At 45.8% G+C, this 19,114-nt stretch overlaps 1 protein-coding gene across 1 annotated transcript in view; it reads right to left on the reverse strand.

The window, feature by feature from the left end:
* Positions 1-19,114, reverse strand: part of HYDIN (HYDIN axonemal central pair apparatus protein) — a 317,742-nt gene that overhangs the window by 62,470 nt on the left and 236,158 nt on the right. Inside the window, exons 46-54 of the mRNA XM_038753650.1 lie at positions 16,959-17,118; positions 15,074-15,724; positions 13,011-13,232; positions 10,013-10,212; positions 8,196-8,378; positions 6,332-6,451; positions 3,922-4,081; positions 980-1,152; positions 15-213 (exon numbers count right to left, since the gene is read on the reverse strand). Of these exons, the coding sequence (XP_038609578.1) occupies positions 15-213; positions 980-1,152; positions 3,922-4,081; positions 6,332-6,451; positions 8,196-8,378; positions 10,013-10,212; positions 13,011-13,232; positions 15,074-15,724; positions 16,959-17,118 (2,068 nt within the window). The remainder of the gene's footprint in view (positions 1-14; positions 214-979; positions 1,153-3,921; positions 4,082-6,331; positions 6,452-8,195; positions 8,379-10,012; positions 10,213-13,010; positions 13,233-15,073; positions 15,725-16,958; positions 17,119-19,114) is intronic.

Genomic DNA, 19,114 nt, shown 5'->3' on the forward strand with positions numbered 1-19,114 from the left:
GAGGGGGGTCTAACCTCTAGGCGAATCGTCTTCCTTATGTTGAGGGGCCTGGAGGCTTGGAAATGCAGCTGCAGGCCATATTCAGCCTTAGGGGCAATGACGCCTTGCTTTTGAGACACAGAAAAATCATCGCCAAGTTGCTCCAGGCTGTTGATCCTCCAGGCCACCGGCAGCATTGTACCATTTCGCAAGAAAATCACCTTGGAGTCCCTTCTGTAGAGCCAGAAAGAAATCTCATCACATTCCTCTCACTCTTTATTTTGGATACACCCGGAGAATTTAGCTCAAGGGTCACAGAGAGTAACTGAATTCAGCACAGTCCCATAAAGTGTGGAGGGGAGATGGGACTGGGCGTGCCCTGTACAGTGGGGAGAAAGATCAATCAATCAATCAATCGTATTTATTGAGCGCTTACTATGTGCAGAGCACTGTACTAAGCGCTTGGGAAGTACAAATTGGCATCACACAAAGATGGTACGGAGATCGTAAACTCGTTACGGGCAGGGAACATATCTGCTAATTCTATTGTACTGCATACTCCAAGCTCTTAGTACAGTGCTATGCACATAGTAAGCCCTCAGTCAATATGACAAATTGACTGATGTCCAGTACAGAGAGGGTGGAGGTGGGGCTGAGCTCGTCCAGTCCAGTGAAGAGAGATAAGCAATGAAACAGTAACTGGGAACCATCCCTCTCCATAGGTGAACTTCACAGTGCTAATGGGGTGACAATGATCATTCAGCTTCCATCTGCGGATGAGCAAAATAAGGAAGTTATCTAAAGTTTCCCAAAGGCCTCACAGGCCCCAGTTGCAGAGCAAGGGCTGGAAGTCCCAGTCTCCTGGTTTCTACTCCATTATATAGCTCGCTGCATGTCAGGAAATGAAAAAGAGACAAGTCAGGAAGGAAGGAAAAGAAAAGAAACAATCCCAATGAATAAACATTCCCTGGGCCACAGAGTGAAGTACAAGACTCAGGACCTGTGGAGCAGCAGTTTGTCAAAATGCAGCTGCTTTTGATCCAATTCCAATTCTGGCCGCACGCCCTGGCAGCAGATTTTGAAGAGTGTTGGCTCCGGGTTCTCCTTGATGCAGCAGACGATGTTGTCCTCAAAAATGCCGACCATGGTGGGATACGCCCACACCTTCAGGACCTGAGATGATACCCCAAGCAGAAGAAGAGCAGTCAAGAAGGGATTAGATACTCCCACATTTCAATCAATAAAATCGATCAACAGCATATGCTGAAGTGCTTACTCTGGACGGGGTACTGCACTAAGGACTTGGGAGTGGGCAATTTAGTTAATAGCTGCCCTCAAAGAGCTTAAATTCTAGTGGGGGAGATGGACCCCAATAAAGTATGGGTAGGTGGAAGTAACAGAGTTTAAAGATTTGTCCAATAGTGCTTCAGAGGTGGAGAGGTGAATAACCAAGTGCTTTAGAAGCAGCAGAAGCAGCGTGGCTCAGTGGAAAGAGCACGGGCTTGGAAGTCGGAGGTCATGGGTTCAAGTCCCGGCTCTGCCACTTGTCAGCTGTGTGACTTTGGGCAAGTCCCTTCACTTCTCTGTGCCTCAGTTCCCTCATCTGTAAAATGGGGATTAAGACTGTGAGCCCCATGTGGGACAAACTGATCACCTTGTATGCTCCCCAGTGCTCAGAACAATGCTTTGCACATAGTAACTGCTTAACAAATGCCATTATTATTATTATTATTAAGACACATAGAAGTACTGAAGATGGGTGTGTGGCAGGGGTACGTGGAGGGAGGATAGGGAGGGAACACCTCCTGGAGGAGATAAGATTTCAGAAGGGCTTCGAAAATGGGAAAAACAGGCCAGATGGGAAAGGGGAGGTAATCCCAGGCAGAAGGGAAGGGGTGAGCAAAAGGCCAGCAGAGAGAGAGAGAGAGACAAGAATGAGTCAGCTTTAAAAAAAAAATTTTATGGCATTTATTAAGCATTTACTTCGTGCCAGGCACTGTGCTAAGCACCGGGGTAGATTCACAGTAAGCAGGTTTGGGCACAGTCCATGACCCACATGGGGCTCACAGTCTTTTACAAATGAGGAAACAGAGGCACAGAGGAGGTAAATGACTTGCCCAAGGTCACACAGCAGACAAGCGGTGGAGCTGGGATTGGAACTCAGGTCCTTCTGACTCCCAGGCCGTCTCCTGTAGGCCACACTTCTTCTCGTGGTAGGTTGGTTTGAGAGGAATGAATAGTGTGAAAGTTGAGATGGAGTGGGGGAGAAGTGTGAGGAGAGTAGACAGATGATTGAGTGTCTTAGAGCTGATGAGGAGGAGTTTCTGTTTGAGGTGGAGATGGATGGGCAACCATTGGAAGGTTTTAAGGAGTGGTGACATGCGACCAGAACAATGTTTCAGGGAATGATCCACGCAACAGAGTGAAATTTGAAGTGGAGGCAAGGTGGTCTGTGAGGAAGTCGATCTAATAATCTAATAGAGAAGCAGTGTGGCTCAGTGGAAAGAGCACGGGCTTTGGAGTCAGAGGTCATGGGTTCAAATCCCAACTCCGCCAACTGTCAGCTGTGTGACTTTGGGCAAGTCACTTAACTTCTCTGTGCCTCAGTTCCCTCATCTGTAAAATGGGGACTGTGAGCCCCACGTGGGACAACCTGATCACCTTGCACCCCCCCAGTGCTTAGAACAGTGCTTTGCACATAGTAAATGCTTAACAAATACCATAATTATTATTATTATTATTATTATTATTCATAGTCAAGTTGAGATAGGACAAGTACTTGGACCACCAGGGGAAGCAGTTTGGTTGGAGATTGAATATAGAGGTTGAAAGAGAGAGAAGAGTCATGAGGCAAGGATAACGCCAAGCTTGAGGGCTTGAAAGATGGGGAGGATGGTAGTGCTGTCAGAAGTTATGAGAAAGAGGGGAGAGGAAAGGGCTTGGGAGGGAAGATGTGGAGTTAAGTTTGGGGGCATACTGACTTTAAGTGCCGGTGGGCTACCCATATCGAGGGGTTCTGGAGGCAGGGGGAGAGGGGAGATTGCAGAGAAGAGAGATGATGATGATAATAATAATAATAATAATAATGACATTTTTTAAGTGCTTACTATGTTTAAAGTACTATTCTAAGTGCTGGGGGGATACAAGGTGATCAGGTTGTCCCATGTGGGGCTCACAGTCTTAATCCCCATTTTACAGATGAGGTAACTGAGGCTCAGAGAAGTGAAGTGACTTGCCCAAGGTCACACGGCAGACACGTGGCAGAGCCGGGATTAAAACCCATGAACTCTGACTCCCAAGCCCGGGCTCTTTCCACTGAGCCACGCCACGCTGTGGGCTGGAGTCAGAGGTCATGGGTTCAAATCCCGGTTCCGCAAATTGTCAGCTGTGTGACTTTGGGCCAGTCACTTCACTTCTCTGGGCCTTAGTTACCTCATCTGTAAAAAGGGGATTAAGACTGTGAGCCCCCCGTGGGACAACCTGATCACCTGGTAACCTCCCCAGTGCTTAGAACAGTGCTTTGCACATAGTAAGCGCTTAATAAATGCCATTATTATTATTATTATTATTTTGGCAGAGGTGGAAGTTGAAGCCTTTAGAACAGACAAGCCCCTCTGAGGGAGTGGGGGTAGACTGTAAATAAAAAGGGAAGCAGAGGAGGAGCCAGCAAAAAAGATAAAGAAGAAGTGGCCAGAGAGGTAGGAGGAGAACTAGGAGAGGACTGTTCCAGAGAAACCAAGCTTAGATGGTATTTCTAGGAGAAGGGGGTGGTCAGAGGGACAAAGGCTGTCAAGGGGTCAAGGAGAATTAGGGCAGAGTACAATCTGTTAAACTTGGTGAGGAGATGATCACTGTTGACCTGGGACTTAGTGGTGTGGAGGGGGCAGAAACCAGAGTGGAGAAGAAGTCACTCAGGTAAGACTCTTCCCAGGCTCTTTGTACCTGTTTCTGATTTGGTTTGAGTTTCATGGTAGGGGGGTCCAGGAGGTAAGTATTTGCTTTGGCGTCGTGCTGGAAAAAGAAGAAGACTTCCACATCCACTGAAGAATTGTTCAGGATAGTTAACTTCTCCATGTTGTTGGGGTACTGAACTGCCTTATACCTGAAAACGAAGAACAGAAGGAAACGTCTGGGGACAAGAAAGCGCTGACCTTCGGTTTACAGGCTTTTGCGGGAAATCCTTTACCTTTCTTCCAATCTTATTGGGGAGTGGATCCCCCTACTGCTTTTCCTGCTTAGACTCTCTGCATGCTGATTAAAGCTCACCCTCTTCTCCATCAAATAAATCTGGTAGCTTAGTAATGTGGTCTTGTTTCCAGTTCAGGGAATCGGAAGAAAGCTGAAGTCTGGGCAGGCCACGCTGCCTTGAAAGAAAATGTGCTTGGAGAGACATTCAATTTTACCCTCCCTTTGGGGCAAAGGGGGTGAGCACCCTTTTAGGAGAAGAGGAAGAGCCACAGACTCCACAAACAAGCAGCACCAGCTCAGACCAAAGCTGTCCGGGAAGACTGCTGGACACACACAGGGAGCAACACTGTGGGCAGAGTTTTCTCCAAGGAGAAAACAGTCCCTGTCCCACATGGAGCTTATGGTCTTTTATGAATGAGGAAACTGAGGCACAGAGAAGGTAAGTGACTTACCCAGGGTCACACAGCAGACAAGTGGCGGAGCTGGAATTAGAACCCAAGTCCTTCTGACTCCGAGGCCCACGCTTTGTTATATATGCTTTGTGAAAAATTCTCTCTGGGAGGGCTAAATCCACTCCCTTAATGTCCCCTCAATGGAAATCTGGGCCATCATTCAAGGCTGGGAGTCCTCTATGAGCAAGTTAAATTCTAGACTCCCCCTCTAGACTGTAAGATCACTGTGGGCAGGAAACATGATGACCAACTCTGTTGTAGTGTACTCTCCCAAGCACTTAGTACAGTCTTCTGCACACAGTAAGTGCTCAAAAAATACCACCAACTGATCACCTATGGTTAGTGTATTCTGGAGTAGTAGCAGCCCTCCCACAGGTAGGGCTGACTGAAGATTTGTTATTATCTACATCATTATCATCAGTATTTATTTAGCAGCTACCGCTTAGTACAGTGTTCTGCACACGGTAAGTGCTCAAAAAATACCACCAACTGATCACCTATGGTTAGTGTATTCTGGAGTAGTAGCAGCCCTCCCACAGGTAGGGCTGCCTGAAGATTTATTATCTACATCATTATCATCAGTATTTATTTAGCAGCTACTGCTTAGTACAGTGTTCTGCACACAGTAGGTGCTCAGAAAATACCACCAGCTGATCACCTATGGTTAGTGTATTCTGGAGTAGTAGCAGCCCTCCCACAGGTAGGGTTGCCTGAAGATTTGTTATTATCTACATCATTATCATCAGTATTTATTTAGCAGCCACTGCTTAGTACAGTGTTCTGCACACAGTAAGTACCCAAAAAATACCACCGACTGATCACCTATGGTTAGTGTATTCTGGAGTAGTAGCAGCCCTCCCACGGGTAGGGCTGACTGAAGATTTGTTATTATCTACATCATTATCATCAGTATTAATTTAGCAGCTACCACTTAGTACAGTGTTCTGCACACAGTAAGTGCTCAGAAAATACCACCGACTGATCACCTATGGTTAGTGTATTCTGGAGTAGTAGCAGCCCGACCACAGGTAGGGCTGCCTGAAGATTTGTTATTATCTACATCATTATCATCAGTATTTATTTAGCAGCTACCGCTTAGTACAGTGTTCTGCATACAGTAAGTGCTCAAAAAAATACCACCAGCTGATCACCCATGGTTAGTATATTCTGCAGTAGTAGCAGCCCTCCCACAGGTAGGACTGACTGAAGATTTGTTATTAACTACATCATTATCATCAGTATTTATTTAGCAGCTACCGTTTAGGGTACTGAACTAGTGGAAGTCTCTAACCCTGGTCTCGAGGTTCTAATAGTCTGTGATGGAAGAGTTTTCAACCTTATTGGGTCTGATCCCAGGACTTGGTTTGGAAGTTGTTTCAGGAATTTAGTGGAGTGGTATGCAGTTTCTGCCAGTGTGAGGTTAATGGTGGAGTTTATTAAGAACTTACTATGTGCACGGTACTAAGCTTCCACACAGATACCTGGCTATAGTTCAGTTTGGTTACTGCGGGACAACACAAACCCCAATCCATCAATCACTGGTATTTTTTGAGCTACACTCTTCTTTGCTCTATTTCTAAAATCTTGTGACATCAGGACGCAATGGATGGTATTTTGAAGACTACATGGGAGAAAGAAAAAAAATCAAAGCTAAGCAATTACCAAAGTGGTCTAAAAGATTTCAGCCAGGATTGTCAGATTAGAACACTTACTTATCTCTTGATTTTCCACAGAGCAATGGGCCAAACTGAAACATCTCCAAACTCATTATATACTTCTTAAAGACGATCTCATCAGGCTTTATCTCTTTCTTTCGGTGGAGGAACACCACTCTGGTAATTAAATAGACAATGAAGGCAAAAAGTTACTGTCCAAGACATGTCTGCTCCATGGTCTCAGAGGAGCATCTCAGCTCTATCACTGAGTCGGGTGATTTCTCCTGTGCAGTATAAGTATCTAGTTGCCTTTTGATTAATTTACACTCTTTATTTGATCACCATCCTTACTGATTGACTTCATAGGGTTCTCAAATCAAGAAAAACAGCAATGCTCAACCCACCGCTTCATCCTTAGTCTCTTAGCTGCCAAAATCACGACATCCAGAAACTCTAGAGCTATGGTTTGGGACCAAGTGTTTTTTTGTTTGTTTGTTTTCAGTAGGAACGGATGCACTTGAATAGAGTTCTGGTACCTCTGCTACTGGGGGAGGTGAAAAACACAGTAGTTGCTCAATAAACAGTTAAAGGAGAACAAACACCTCCCCGAAGAATGATAGGAGTTCGGAAGAAGTGTTCAAAAGAATCACTCTCCCCTTTCCAAACTCAAATGTAAATTCTGGCCAGGAACTGACTGGGGCCTATAATACAGGAACCTTTTTATATGGAATCACGACACTTTGGACAAGGGTACTTAATAACTTCAGTAAACTGCTTTCTCCATGAAGAAGAAAATGGGGCTTGGGGACACCAAGCAATTTGGAGGTGAGAGAGCATGGCTTTCCTCCTACCCCATATCTATGGAGTGTTAAAAAAAATGATGATATTTGTTAAGTGCTTACTATATGCCATGCACTGTTCTAAGTGCTGGGGTAGATACAATCAAGGTAATCAGGGTGTCCCACGTGCTGCTCACAGTCTCATTCCCCATTTTACAGATGAGGTAACTGAGGCACAGAGAAGTTAAGCGGATTGCCCAAAGTCACACAGCTGACAAGTGGCAGAGCCGGGATTAGAACCCATGACCTCTGACTCCCAAGCCCGGGCTCTTTCCACTAAGCCACGCTGCTTCTCCAAGGAGCTGTTAAAGGAGCAGTTAAAGGAGCTGGAGAAATGAGAAGAAGGGAAAAGCAGCAAATTTAAAAAAAAGGCAATGGGGAAACCACTCAAACTTGAATTCTAAATGCAGCATGGGGTCAAATCGGTCTTCCTGGGAGGGAGGGAAGGAGGGAGCAAGGACTTCCTTCAGCTTCAGAGGATCTGTGAGCTTATGGCTCTGGAGATGGGATCCGGATACATATCCATCACCTCAAATGGAATTCAGGAAGAAGGCAACTGGGGGCTTCCTGGCTAGTGGGAGCCTCAATCACAGGCTCCATGAGGATCTGAAGGCAGAGGTGCTAACAAAAAGTGGTTTTGTTTTATGGTATTTGTTAAGCACTTACTAGGTGCCAGGAATTATACTAAGTGCTGGGGTATATATTCGCTCATCAGATTGGACACAGTCCATGTCCCACATGGGGCTCACAGTATTTTTTAATCCTCATTTTACAGATGAGGTAACTGAGGCACAGAGAAGTGACTTGCCCAAGGTCTCACGGCAGACAAGTCCTTCTGACTCACAGGCCTATGTTCTATCCATTAGGCCACACGGTGTCTTAGGTTGAGAATCCTTGTTCTATCCTAGTCCCCTCATTCTTTGCCTGAGGTCAGAAAACAAAGTCAGATTTCTGGTGTCCCACTGGACTGAATGACCTAAACTTCCATCAGGGTGCTAAAATAGTAATTAAAGGGTGCTGGAACAACTTTCTGCTAAAGAAAACAGATGTGCAGACTTCAACCTTTTAGATACGTGACTCACTTGGGGTCTCGGCTGATTGTGGGATAAGTGCAGATGCCTCGGCAATAAACTTGATACAGGCGATGTGTTCCCAGGACTTCAAAATTCAGTGTCTGGTCATAGTTGCCAGTCTCAGTGGAGGAGAAGTGAACCCGAAGTGTAACCTCCCCGTTGGCTGGCACGATCCAGCGGAAGTTGTTCAGCCTGCAAGAGAACAAAAGACCAAAAATCAGCATCTCTGCCAGATAGATTAAGTCAGTCCTTGAGGCAAAGCCAGGGGGATCTGTGATGCTGGCTTTAAGCTCAGGCCCAAGCAATAGGAGAAAAGTCCACCCTCCAATACTGACTCCGGAGGAGAGAGGCTTATAGTAATGCCAGGATGACTGTACTATTTGGCAAGCATATATTCTGTTGTTGTTTTTATGGTATTTGCTAAGCACTTATGGTGTGTCAAGCAGGGATTCAACTATCATCTCTGAGCAGACGACACCCAAATCTACATCTCCTCCCCTGTTCTCTCTCCATCCCTCCAGACTTGTATCTCCTCCTGCCTTCAGGACATTTCCACCTGGATGTCCGCCCACCACCTGATGCTCAATATGACCAAGACTGAGGTCCTTATCTTCCCTCCCAAACCCTGTCCTCTCCCTGACTTTCCTGTCACTGTGGACGGCATTACCATCCTTCCCGTCTCACAAGCCTGCAACTTTGGTGTCATCCTCAACTCCGCTCTCTTTCACCCCACACATCCAATCCGTCACCAACACCTGCCGGTCTCACCTTCACAACATCGCCAAGATCTGCCCTTTCCTCTCCATCCAAACCACTACCTTGTTGATTCAATCTCTCATCCTATCCTGACTGGATTACTGCATCGGCCTCCTTTCTGATCTTCCATCCTCCTGTCTCTCCCCACTTCAGTCTATTCTTCACTCTGCTGCCCAGATAATGTTTCTACAGAAATGCTCTGGGCATGTCACTCCCCTCCTCGAAAATCTCCAGTGGTTGCCTATCAATCTACGCATCAGGCAAAAACTCCTCACCCTCGGCTTCAAAGCTCTCCATTTCCCCGCCCCCTCTTAACTCACCTCCCTTCTCTCCTTCTCCGGCCCAGCCCGCACCCTACGCTCCTCTGCCGCTAACCTCCTCACTGTGCCTCGTTCTCGCCTGTCCCGCCATCGACCCCTGGCCCATGTCCTTCCCCTGGCCTGGAATGCCCTCCCTCCGCACATCCGCCAAACTAGCTCTCTTCCTCCCTTCAAAGCCCTACTGAGAGCTCAGCTCCTCCAGGAGCCCTTCCCAGACTGAGCCCCCGCCTTATTCTCTCCTCCTCCTCCCTCTGCCCTACCCCCTTCTCCTTCCCACAGCACTTGTGTATATTTGTACTTATTTATTACTCTATTTTTTTAATGACGCGCATAGAGCTATAATTCTATTTATTCTGATGGTATTAACACCTGTCTACTTGTTTTGTTTTGTTGTCTGTCTCTCCCTTCTAGACTGTGAATCCATGGTTGGGTAGGAACCATCTCTATATGTTGCCGATTGTACTTCTCAAGCGCTTAGTGCAGTGCTCTGCACACAGTAAGCGCTCAATAAATACGATTGAATGAATGAATGCTCTAAGTGCTGGGGTAGAGTCAACATAATCAGCATGGACTAGGTCGGAGGAGTCAATCCCTGTTTTACATTGGGTAACTAAGGCACAAAGAAGTGACTTGCCCAAGGTCACACGGCAGACACGTGGCAGAGCCGGGATTAGAACCCAGGTCCTCTCATTCCCAGGCCCGTGTTTTCTCCACTAGGCCATGATGCTTCTAGGTTGTTCAGAGGCTTACCTGGTGATTTTTTCCTGTGAAGGTTCACCAATGAAGGTGCTCTGATCCAAGTCTGACAAAGGGGCCATGGTTCCAGAAGGAATTCCCTGAATGCCCTTCTTGACAACGGCCGTACGACGCTTATCCTTTTGACTTTCCCGGGCTTGCTCTGTTTTCTCTTTCTGCCTCTGCCTGCTCCTGGGTGGGGTGATCTGTTCCTCCTGCAACTCCAGAAAGACAATCAATCCATCAATGGCATGTATTGAGCACTGAGGGCTGAACACTATACTAAGCGCTTGGAAAAGCCCAATACAAAAGAGTAGGTATAGACAATCTCTGCCCACAAGAAGCTTACAGAGAAGTCTGAGAGCTCACCTCCTCCAGGAGGCCTTCCCAGACTGAGCCCCCTTTTTCCTCTCCTCCTCCCCATCCCCCCCACCCTACCTCCTTCCCCTCCCCATAGCACATGTATATGTTTGTACAGATTTATCACTCTTTTTACTTGTACATATTTACTATTCTATTTATTTTGTTAATGATGTACACATAGCTTTAATTCTATTTGTTCTGATGATTTAGACACCAGTCTACATGTTTTGTTTTGTTGTCTGTCTCCCCCTTCTAGACTGTAAGCCTGTCTCTTTTGGCTAGGGACCGTCTCTATATGTTGCCAACTTGTACTTCCCAATCACTTAGGTACAGTGCTCTGCACACAGTGAGCGTTCAATAAATATGACTGAATGAACGAGTGAATGAAATGGCTTTCTAAGCAGCAGAGTCTGCCAGCAGCTGAGCAAGGGAAAGCGCATACTAAACATTTATTGTTAATGGAAGCTTTTCACCACTGGATCATGCTCACTGTTTATATTATTTTTCAGTCAAATTCACCGAGAATATCGTTTATATTTTGAGAAGCTGTTTGGCCTAGTGGATGGAGCATGGACTGGGAGTCAGAAGGACGTGTGCTCTAATCATGTCTTTGTCACTTGTCTGCTGTGTGACCTTGGGCAAGTCACTTCACTTCTCTGTGCCTCAGTGACCTCATCTGTAAAATGGGGATTAAGACTGTGAGCCCCATGTGAGACAGGGACTGTCCAACCTGATAAGCTTGTATCTACACCAGCACTTAGTACAGTAAGAACTTAACTTCTAGACTGTAAACCCGTTGTTCAGCAGGGACCGTCTCTATATGTTGCCGACTTGTACTTCCCAAGCACTTAGTACAGTGCTCTCTGCACACAGTAAGCACTCAATAAATACTACTGAATGAATGAATGAATGAATGAAGTCAAGATTGCTTGGTCAGGATTTGGGCATTTACCAGGCTGATGCTGGATGGGAGCATCCTCGTCACTCAAACAGCCTCCCCAACCCCCTCACCCCCAGTTCAAGCACTCAACCCATCATTATTAGATACCTCACTGGTCTCCCTGACTCTAGCTTTTCCCCTCTTCAGACTAGAGGCCTAGATCATCTTCCTTTCATTCTTTCATTCATTCCTTCAATCATATTTATTGAGTGCTTACGGTGTTCTCTCTTATTTGGGAGAGAACAATGTAACAGTAAACAGACACACTTCCTGACCTCAATGAGCTTGTAATGTTCCTCTTCAAAATTCTCTAATGGCTGCCATCTCCCACTACATTAAACCAAAAAAACCCTCTGGCCACTAGGTTCAAGGCTCTTGAGAAGCTCTCTCCCAGTTGGCTCTCTTCATCTTCTCAGGCTTTTGAGCCTCCCAAGCTCACCTCCTAGTTGTTCCCTGCTCTCATCTCGCCCTCCTCCAATTCCTTACTCTCACTGCTCTCCCAGTCTGGAATGCCCTTCCACTCCACGCCCACTAGACCTCAGTTCTCAGTCCAACTTTGGCACCCTTTGAAAATCCCACCTCCAAGAAGCCTTCCCAACTCCCCAGGCTGGTTCAATCCAACAATAACTCTAGCACTTAAAAGTCTATTTATACCCATCCTCAGCCATTGTGTTTATTTAACCCAGCACCCAGAAAGCATAAAGACAGGGAAACTGAGGCCCAGAGCAATGAAGAGGCTTGCTGAAGGTAACCAAAGAGATCTGTGAGTAGCGGTTAGTAGCTGCTGCACCCTTTCCCCCTACAGACATACACTTGAGAAGCAGGGCAACCTACTGGAAAGAGCACGAGCCTGGGAGTTGGAAGGACCTGGGTTCTAATTCCAGCTCCGCCATTTGTCTGCTGTGTGACCTTGGGCAAGTTACTTAACTTCTCTGGACCTCAGTTTCCTCAATTCTAAAATGAGGATAAAATATCTGTTCTCCCTCCGACTTAGACTGTGAGCCCCATGAGGGAGAGGGACTGTTTCTGACCTAATTAACTTGTACCTACCTTAGTATTTAGAAGTGTTTGACACATAGTACGTGCTTAAAAAATACCATAAAAACAAACAAAAAACCCCCCCACAATTCTCTCACCCACAGTTCAGTGTTCTACTACAGCCTTGGCAGTCAGTGCCACTCTAGGGCCATGCTTACATGGGATAAAGACATTTTTTTAAAGATAATTGCTTAGAACAAAAATTCAGCTTTGGCCTAAAGTACATGGCACAAGCATAACATTAAGCAACCAACTTAATGTTCACGGGGAGCCCCCAAGACAAGATTTGGAGCAAAATCTGGTCCTACGTCTGTCTCCTCAGGGCAAAATCCAGGTACAGTGGTAGCTAGGTGTGAACAGGAATTCAAGGTTACTAGAATTCCAGGCATTAGTCATCACTTGGATAGATTTTCATGCATTGCCTTGGCTAAAGTATCTGTCGGTCCAAGCAAGGGCAATCACTTTTCGGTCCCTTCAAGGTACATTGTAAGGGAATGTTCCATTAGCTGGGTGAAGACTCAAGTGTCACTAGAGCTGCTGAAACCCTGACAGAATCTCTGAAGTCTTTTTAGACTGTCATTCGTCATACCTCAGGCAGACCCAGGCACGTTTCTCTCTCTCCTCCCTCCCTCCCTCCCTCTCTCTCTCTCATCAAAAGGGCCCATCCTTTACCTTCACTGCCAGGGTTGAGAGGGCAACATCAACGTCAGTCTCTCCTTCTTTTTTCTCCTCTGACCCCGCAGGCTCTTCAGTTGGGGGGACGACGAAGACGAAGTGCTTGAGAGTGTCTGCGCCTTTGAGAGTCACACGTTTCCCTGGGTAGGGGACCACTGAGAACAAGGCAGGAGGAGGGATGGGGGGCCCCGACGGACCCAAGCCCAATGCATCCAGGATCTAAATCACAAGAGAAAGTCTTTCATTAATTCCTCTTTCAGGGCTCCTCTCAGGTTACCCTTTTTTAAAAATTGTATGGCACTTCATTTTATGGCTTCTCAGAATATGTTGAGGCCCAAGCCTTTCAGAGTTTTGATGTGAGATTTCCCAGTTCAGGGGAGAGGTCCAAGGTGCCTGTAATAGAGGAAAGGCTCTTATCCCTCCTTTAAAATTCCTCAAAGTCTTCTGCACCGTTTGGGCGCTTAGTCATCACTGAAGAATAACTGATTTTTGTGGATGGTTTTACATCTGGAAAGAAACTCTTCTCTGGTTTCCTACACAACATTTCTATGTCCTAGAGTTTGTTTTTGTATGGATTGTTCTCTTATGAAAGATATGTATCAGAAAATAAAAAGGAAATAAGAAAACAGGTAAAAGTCGCAGAGACAGAATAACAGAGGAGGGAAAAAAAGAAGCTGAAAAGTAGAAAAAAGAAAACATGGATGATGTTTGGGGAGACAAATCCATATTTTTTCAATTCCTTTCTGAAAATTGTATTGTGCGTCTAGGACATGACAGGCTACCTCACAGGGAAAGTCCACGGGGACAGAATAAATCTGAGAACAAACATATTAATGTTCATTCTCAATCTTTTCTTAGGGAAATCAAAAGTATTCTAGACCCTGAGTGTCTCCGGTAAAGATCCAAGATTGACTGTCAGCAGCTGTATTAATGAACATTAGTATTTCCAATGTGGTACGTGTCAAAGATGAGTATGAAGACAGGTAGCATAGGCGCATCCCGGACACAATCCATTTCAAGGTAAGAAGTGCACTGGAAATATCTGGCAGGCTACCAGCCAGCCAGCCCATCTCCAGGAGAGACTCTAGAGATTCCATTTCCACCCCTCACTTGGAAAGCATCTAGTAAAAGTTTTGAATAACTTCTGGGAATTCCTAATCAAATCGTATCACTTCATGGTCCAGCCCTTTCACTTGTCTTACCCCATAAGCAGGTAATATGGGGCAAGGTGTTAAATACCCAGATTTTTCTTCTTTGGGACAGGGTGGCCAAAGTGCAGATCGGAATAATGCCTGGCATCCCTTCAACACTTCCCCTTGAAGCATAGCCAGATTCTGGGGAGTCGGGAATATTCTCCTGGACACTGGGTAGCAAGCGTCAACAGTCACCTAGCACTGAACGGACTTTGAGGAAATGCAGGAAAAGCCTGGTGAGGTGTCTGCAAGGAAATGGAACAGATAGGTGCCAGCTGAGATCCTGGGCACGAAGTCTGCAGCAGCCCACTGGAAAGACAACAACCCCATACATGAGGGGAGAAAAGATGAGAACAATCCCATGGCCAACTCTTCTGGCATAGTTGCAGGACATCCTATGGCACCTATGTACATATCTGTAAGTCAATTTATTTATTCATATTACTGTCTGTCTCCCCCTCTAGACTGTAAGCTCACTGTGGGCAGAGAACAGGGTCTACCAATTCTGTAATATTTCAATCTCCCAAGCACTAAGTACAGTGCTCTGCACACAGCAAGCAGCTTGGGCAGCAGATAGAGCATGGGCTTGGGAGTCTCAAGGTCATGGGTTCTAATCTGGCTCTGTCACTCATCTACTGTGTGGCCTTGGACAAGTCACTTCACTTCTCTGGGCCTCAGTTACCTCATCTGGAAAATGGGGACCGTGAGCCCTGTGCTGGGCAGGGACTGTGGCTAATTCAATCTGCTTGTATCCACCTTGGTGCTTAGTACAGTGCCTGGCACAACTAGCATAATAATAATAATATTATTATATTATTAGTAGTAGCATTAGCAAGTGTTCAATAAATATGATTGATCATTTATTACCTGCTCCACAGCTGGCAGCTTGTCACACTCCAGAACCTGCTTCCAACTGAAGTCATCCGTAGCCAATATTTGGAAGTCCAAGAATGGCACCCCAGATTCCCTCTTCCCTTCTTGGTCATCTTCTCCCTCTCCCTCTCCCCCTTCAATCTTGTCTTCCATTGTCTTCAGCTTCTCCAGACGCTCCTTCTCAGCCTTCTCTTTCTCTAGGCGCTCTTTCTCGACTCTCTCCTTCTCCATTTTTTCCAAGCGCTCCTTCTCTCGGTCTTTCCGCCCTTTCCGTCCGGATGGTGCCTGCCGCTGGTCTTCGAGTTCGTGCTGGGCCTCCTCCCCCGAGGAAGGCTGAAGCTGAACACACTGGAGCCGGTCCCAGCTGGTGAGGATTTGCATGACATCTTTCAAGCCCGATTCATACACCTTAAACTTCTGGGCCAACTGTCTATCATTTTCCCAAGCTAAATCCTTTTCAGCTTCCTCCGTGTCCCCGGTTGGTTGATGCAAAAGCTGGGCTATTTCTGCCACGTAGTGCTTGCTCTTTCTCCTCTTGAACGCGTCATCCTTCTCACTCGAGGTTTGATCTCTTACTGATACTTTTCTTTCTAATCCTCCATCCAACTTGATGTCTGATTTGGTAGTAGGATTTAGGTTGGCAGGCTAGGAAGCCAAGAAAAAGAAAATACGCTTATAGTAGTTTGGGTGAGAATTAGTCTGGGTGGAATGAAGAAATTCTTTGAAGAAATACGTGGAACAGCAGGAAAGATGGTATTGTCACTCATTCATTCAATCGTATTCATTGAGCATTTACTGTGTGCCCAGCACTGTACTAAGCACTTGGAAAGTGCAATTCTGCTACCATTCGGGGGGAACAGGGGAATGGTACAGGAAGAGTCTGCCCATTTTCAATGGATTGGTTTGTCCTGCAGGGTCAGTAGATTAAAACTGTATAATAAGGCATCCAACTTCTATTTTTGAAGTTATTGAACATCTACGTGCACAACATAATGTGTTGAATGCCGAATAAGACCTTTGCCCAATACCTGGGTATTAACCTTGACACATTCAAATTTCTCATTCAATCCACATATTCAATCTGTCACCAAATCCTGTTGGCCTAATTGACTTAGTTTAATTTCTGTCTTCCCCCACTAGACTGTAAACTTCTTGAGAGCAGGGATCATGTCTACCAACTCCATTATATGATGCAGTGCTTAGTACAGTGCTCTGTACACAGTAAGTGCTCAGTAAATACCACTGATCTACTGATTAAAATGCAGGGGAGAATTTGGCTCTTTGTCACTGCCTCTGATAAATCTGCCCAAAACACAGACCTAATCCTTAGTCGGCGAGGCAGGGTGACTTAGCCTACTGAACATTTAGGGCTCTGATAAAAGATCTATCATTTTCAGCCACTATTGTTCAGCTTGTGGCTCTCCACGGAGGGTTGATAACTTGCCCAGACTTTTTCTAGGCAGGCGTGTGCCTTTGTCAGGTGGCAATGTCATTAATCCCAAGCCAATACTGACAGAGCTATACCACTTAGAGGGTCCCTCGTGGGCTAACTCCGCTGTGGGCCAGAGGCCTCAGACAAGATTATCTTGTTGTATGTACCACAGCAATAAGAGAACTGGTCCAAAAGCCCTTTAATTGATCGCCAAGAGCCTGCAGGAAATTCTTGCCCTCATCCCTGGGGACAGCTCCACTTACTGCAGAAGATGGGCAAAAAATGAATATTTTACTGAAATGTCTATCAGGCTATTCTGGGTCCCCGTGATCTGTTGGGAGAGTGAACTGGAGTAAAAAACCCTGTGCTGAGGAATTATTTTCCCCTTTCTTCAAGGCGGAGTTAAAATGAACGCTCCCCTTTGAGACATCGTCTGACAGTTGTTACCTGCCGATTTCCTTGCTGACTTTTCTTTCCTGAGTCTTCCTTTCCAGACTCTCGCTTATTTTTCTTGCTCTTTTTTTTCATCTCTTCTTCCTCTCGTTGCCTTTCTAGCTCCTGCTGAAGTTTCTTCTCCTGGAGTTCCCGGGCCAGTTTCTCCAACTCCCTTCATTAAATCAAGGTAGAGAAACAATATCTAATTAACGAGCATTTGGCTCTCTTCAAGTTCACTTTTCCAAAGTGCTCTGGTAACACTCATTCTCTCACTGAAGGTGCTCTCAAGAAAGCCAAATAGATTGTTCCAGATTAAACTAGGAGAGATTAAAAGAGAAATGCTTACTTTTGCCTTGGAATAACAATGTTTGGAAGTGCTTTTGCGACTGAGGATCCAGGAGATACAGTACTGCCCCCCGTGAACTTGCAGAGGGGTTTGCGGCTTACCCCGAACCGAATTATCAGGTTGAAGACACCCCCAAGCCAACACTTAATCCCCCAAAGTCCCAGGGTACCCCAAGCTATGACAGGATGGGGAATCCAAGCCCTGCATGCTTTTGCGATGTGCTTTAGAAAAGCGCAATTGAACTGTCGGTCCCCAAATAGTTCATTTTGGGTGGGAGGATCCCAATTTCCCAAAAGGACCCATGAAGGCCCTGTTTTGGGCCAGAGGTGGGATTAGAGCTGGAAGCCATGATGACCACTGCCCCAGAGCAGCAACAGAAAAGCAGGAGCATGGAGGAAGAGGCCTCCTCCTTTTCAATCAATCAGTCTATCAATGGTATTTACTGAGCACTTACTGTGTACAGAGCACTGTACTAAGTGCTTGGGGGAGTACAATGCAAGAGAATTAGCAGACACATTCCCTGCCAGCCTTTATATGGCATCTTCTCAAATGCTTCAAATTTATTTCATTTATGTACACATCTTCCCTGTGAGGTAGGTAGGGAAAGGAATAATTGTTTTACCCATTTTATGCCTATGCTGCAAGAGTGCATTTGGCCCCTTTAATTCATCCTCACTTGCTACAACTCTTCCCTCTTTCACTCAGCACCATGGCTCCTCCTTCCTCGTCGACTCCCATGCCCATTGACTGCAGCAATTATTCCAGACCTTTACCTCGTTCCTGAAATGTCCTGTGCTCCCAGCTTCTCTTTCTCTCTCTCATCTCTGATGACCTTACCACTCTCTGATGACCTTACCTTCTCCCACTCTCTTGTGCGTTGCCCTTGCATTTGAATTTGCACCCTTTATTTACCCCTCCCGCAGTCTCATATATCCATTATTTATTTATTTGTATCAATGTCTGTCTTTCCTCTTCAGAACATAAGCTCGTGGGCAGATGATGTATCTACCAACTCTGTTATATTGCTCTATCCCAGGGATTTAGTCCAGGGCTCTGCAGACAGTAAGTGCTCAATAAATATGACTGATCGATTACTTTGTTGGTAAAATTGAAATCATCAGATCTGAGCTACCCAAGTCCCCTGCCTAGCTTCCCAATGCCATCCCTTCCTTAAATCCTACACAGACACCTCTCAAGGAGAACTCTGACCTGCTTTTGAAATCTTCAGAGCCCTTCTGAAATCACATATCCTCTAGGAGGCCTTCTCAGATTCATTTTTTGTCTCCCCAGGTCAGAGTCCCCTTTCTGCCACTTCAGCACAACCGTGCCAATTACAAACTTAAACACACCCATAAATCTTCTGTACATAGCACACTAAGCACCCTACAATTTAAACACTTACTCCTCTTCATAGCCATTCTCTTTTTCCTTCTCTAAATATGTATCTGTCTGCTCCTCGCTGAACAGCCAGCGTCTTGGGGCAGGGACCATGTCTTCTAACTCTACTGTACTCTCCCAGGTGTTTAGAACAAGTGATATGCACATGAAAGGCCCTCAATAGATACTATTGCTTAATTGACTGACGGAGGGACTAGATGAAGCCAGAGAAAGTGACTTCACCAAGATCATTCACCAAACCTATTTTGAAGCTGGAATTACAGCCTAGCTCTCCAGTGCTCTCCTCAACCAAGTCACTTTTAAGAAAACAAATGGGAATTTAATCATCAACTGTATTTACTGAGTGTTTACTATGCGCAAAGCACTGTACTAAGTGTTTGGGAGAACAAAATCACAACTCCTCCAAGACACTTTCTCTGAACAG

Source organism: Tachyglossus aculeatus, chromosome 11 (genome assembly GCF_015852505.1).
Source record: "Tachyglossus aculeatus isolate mTacAcu1 chromosome 11, mTacAcu1.pri, whole genome shotgun sequence".
NCBI lineage: Eukaryota > Metazoa > Chordata > Mammalia > Monotremata > Tachyglossidae > Tachyglossus > Tachyglossus aculeatus.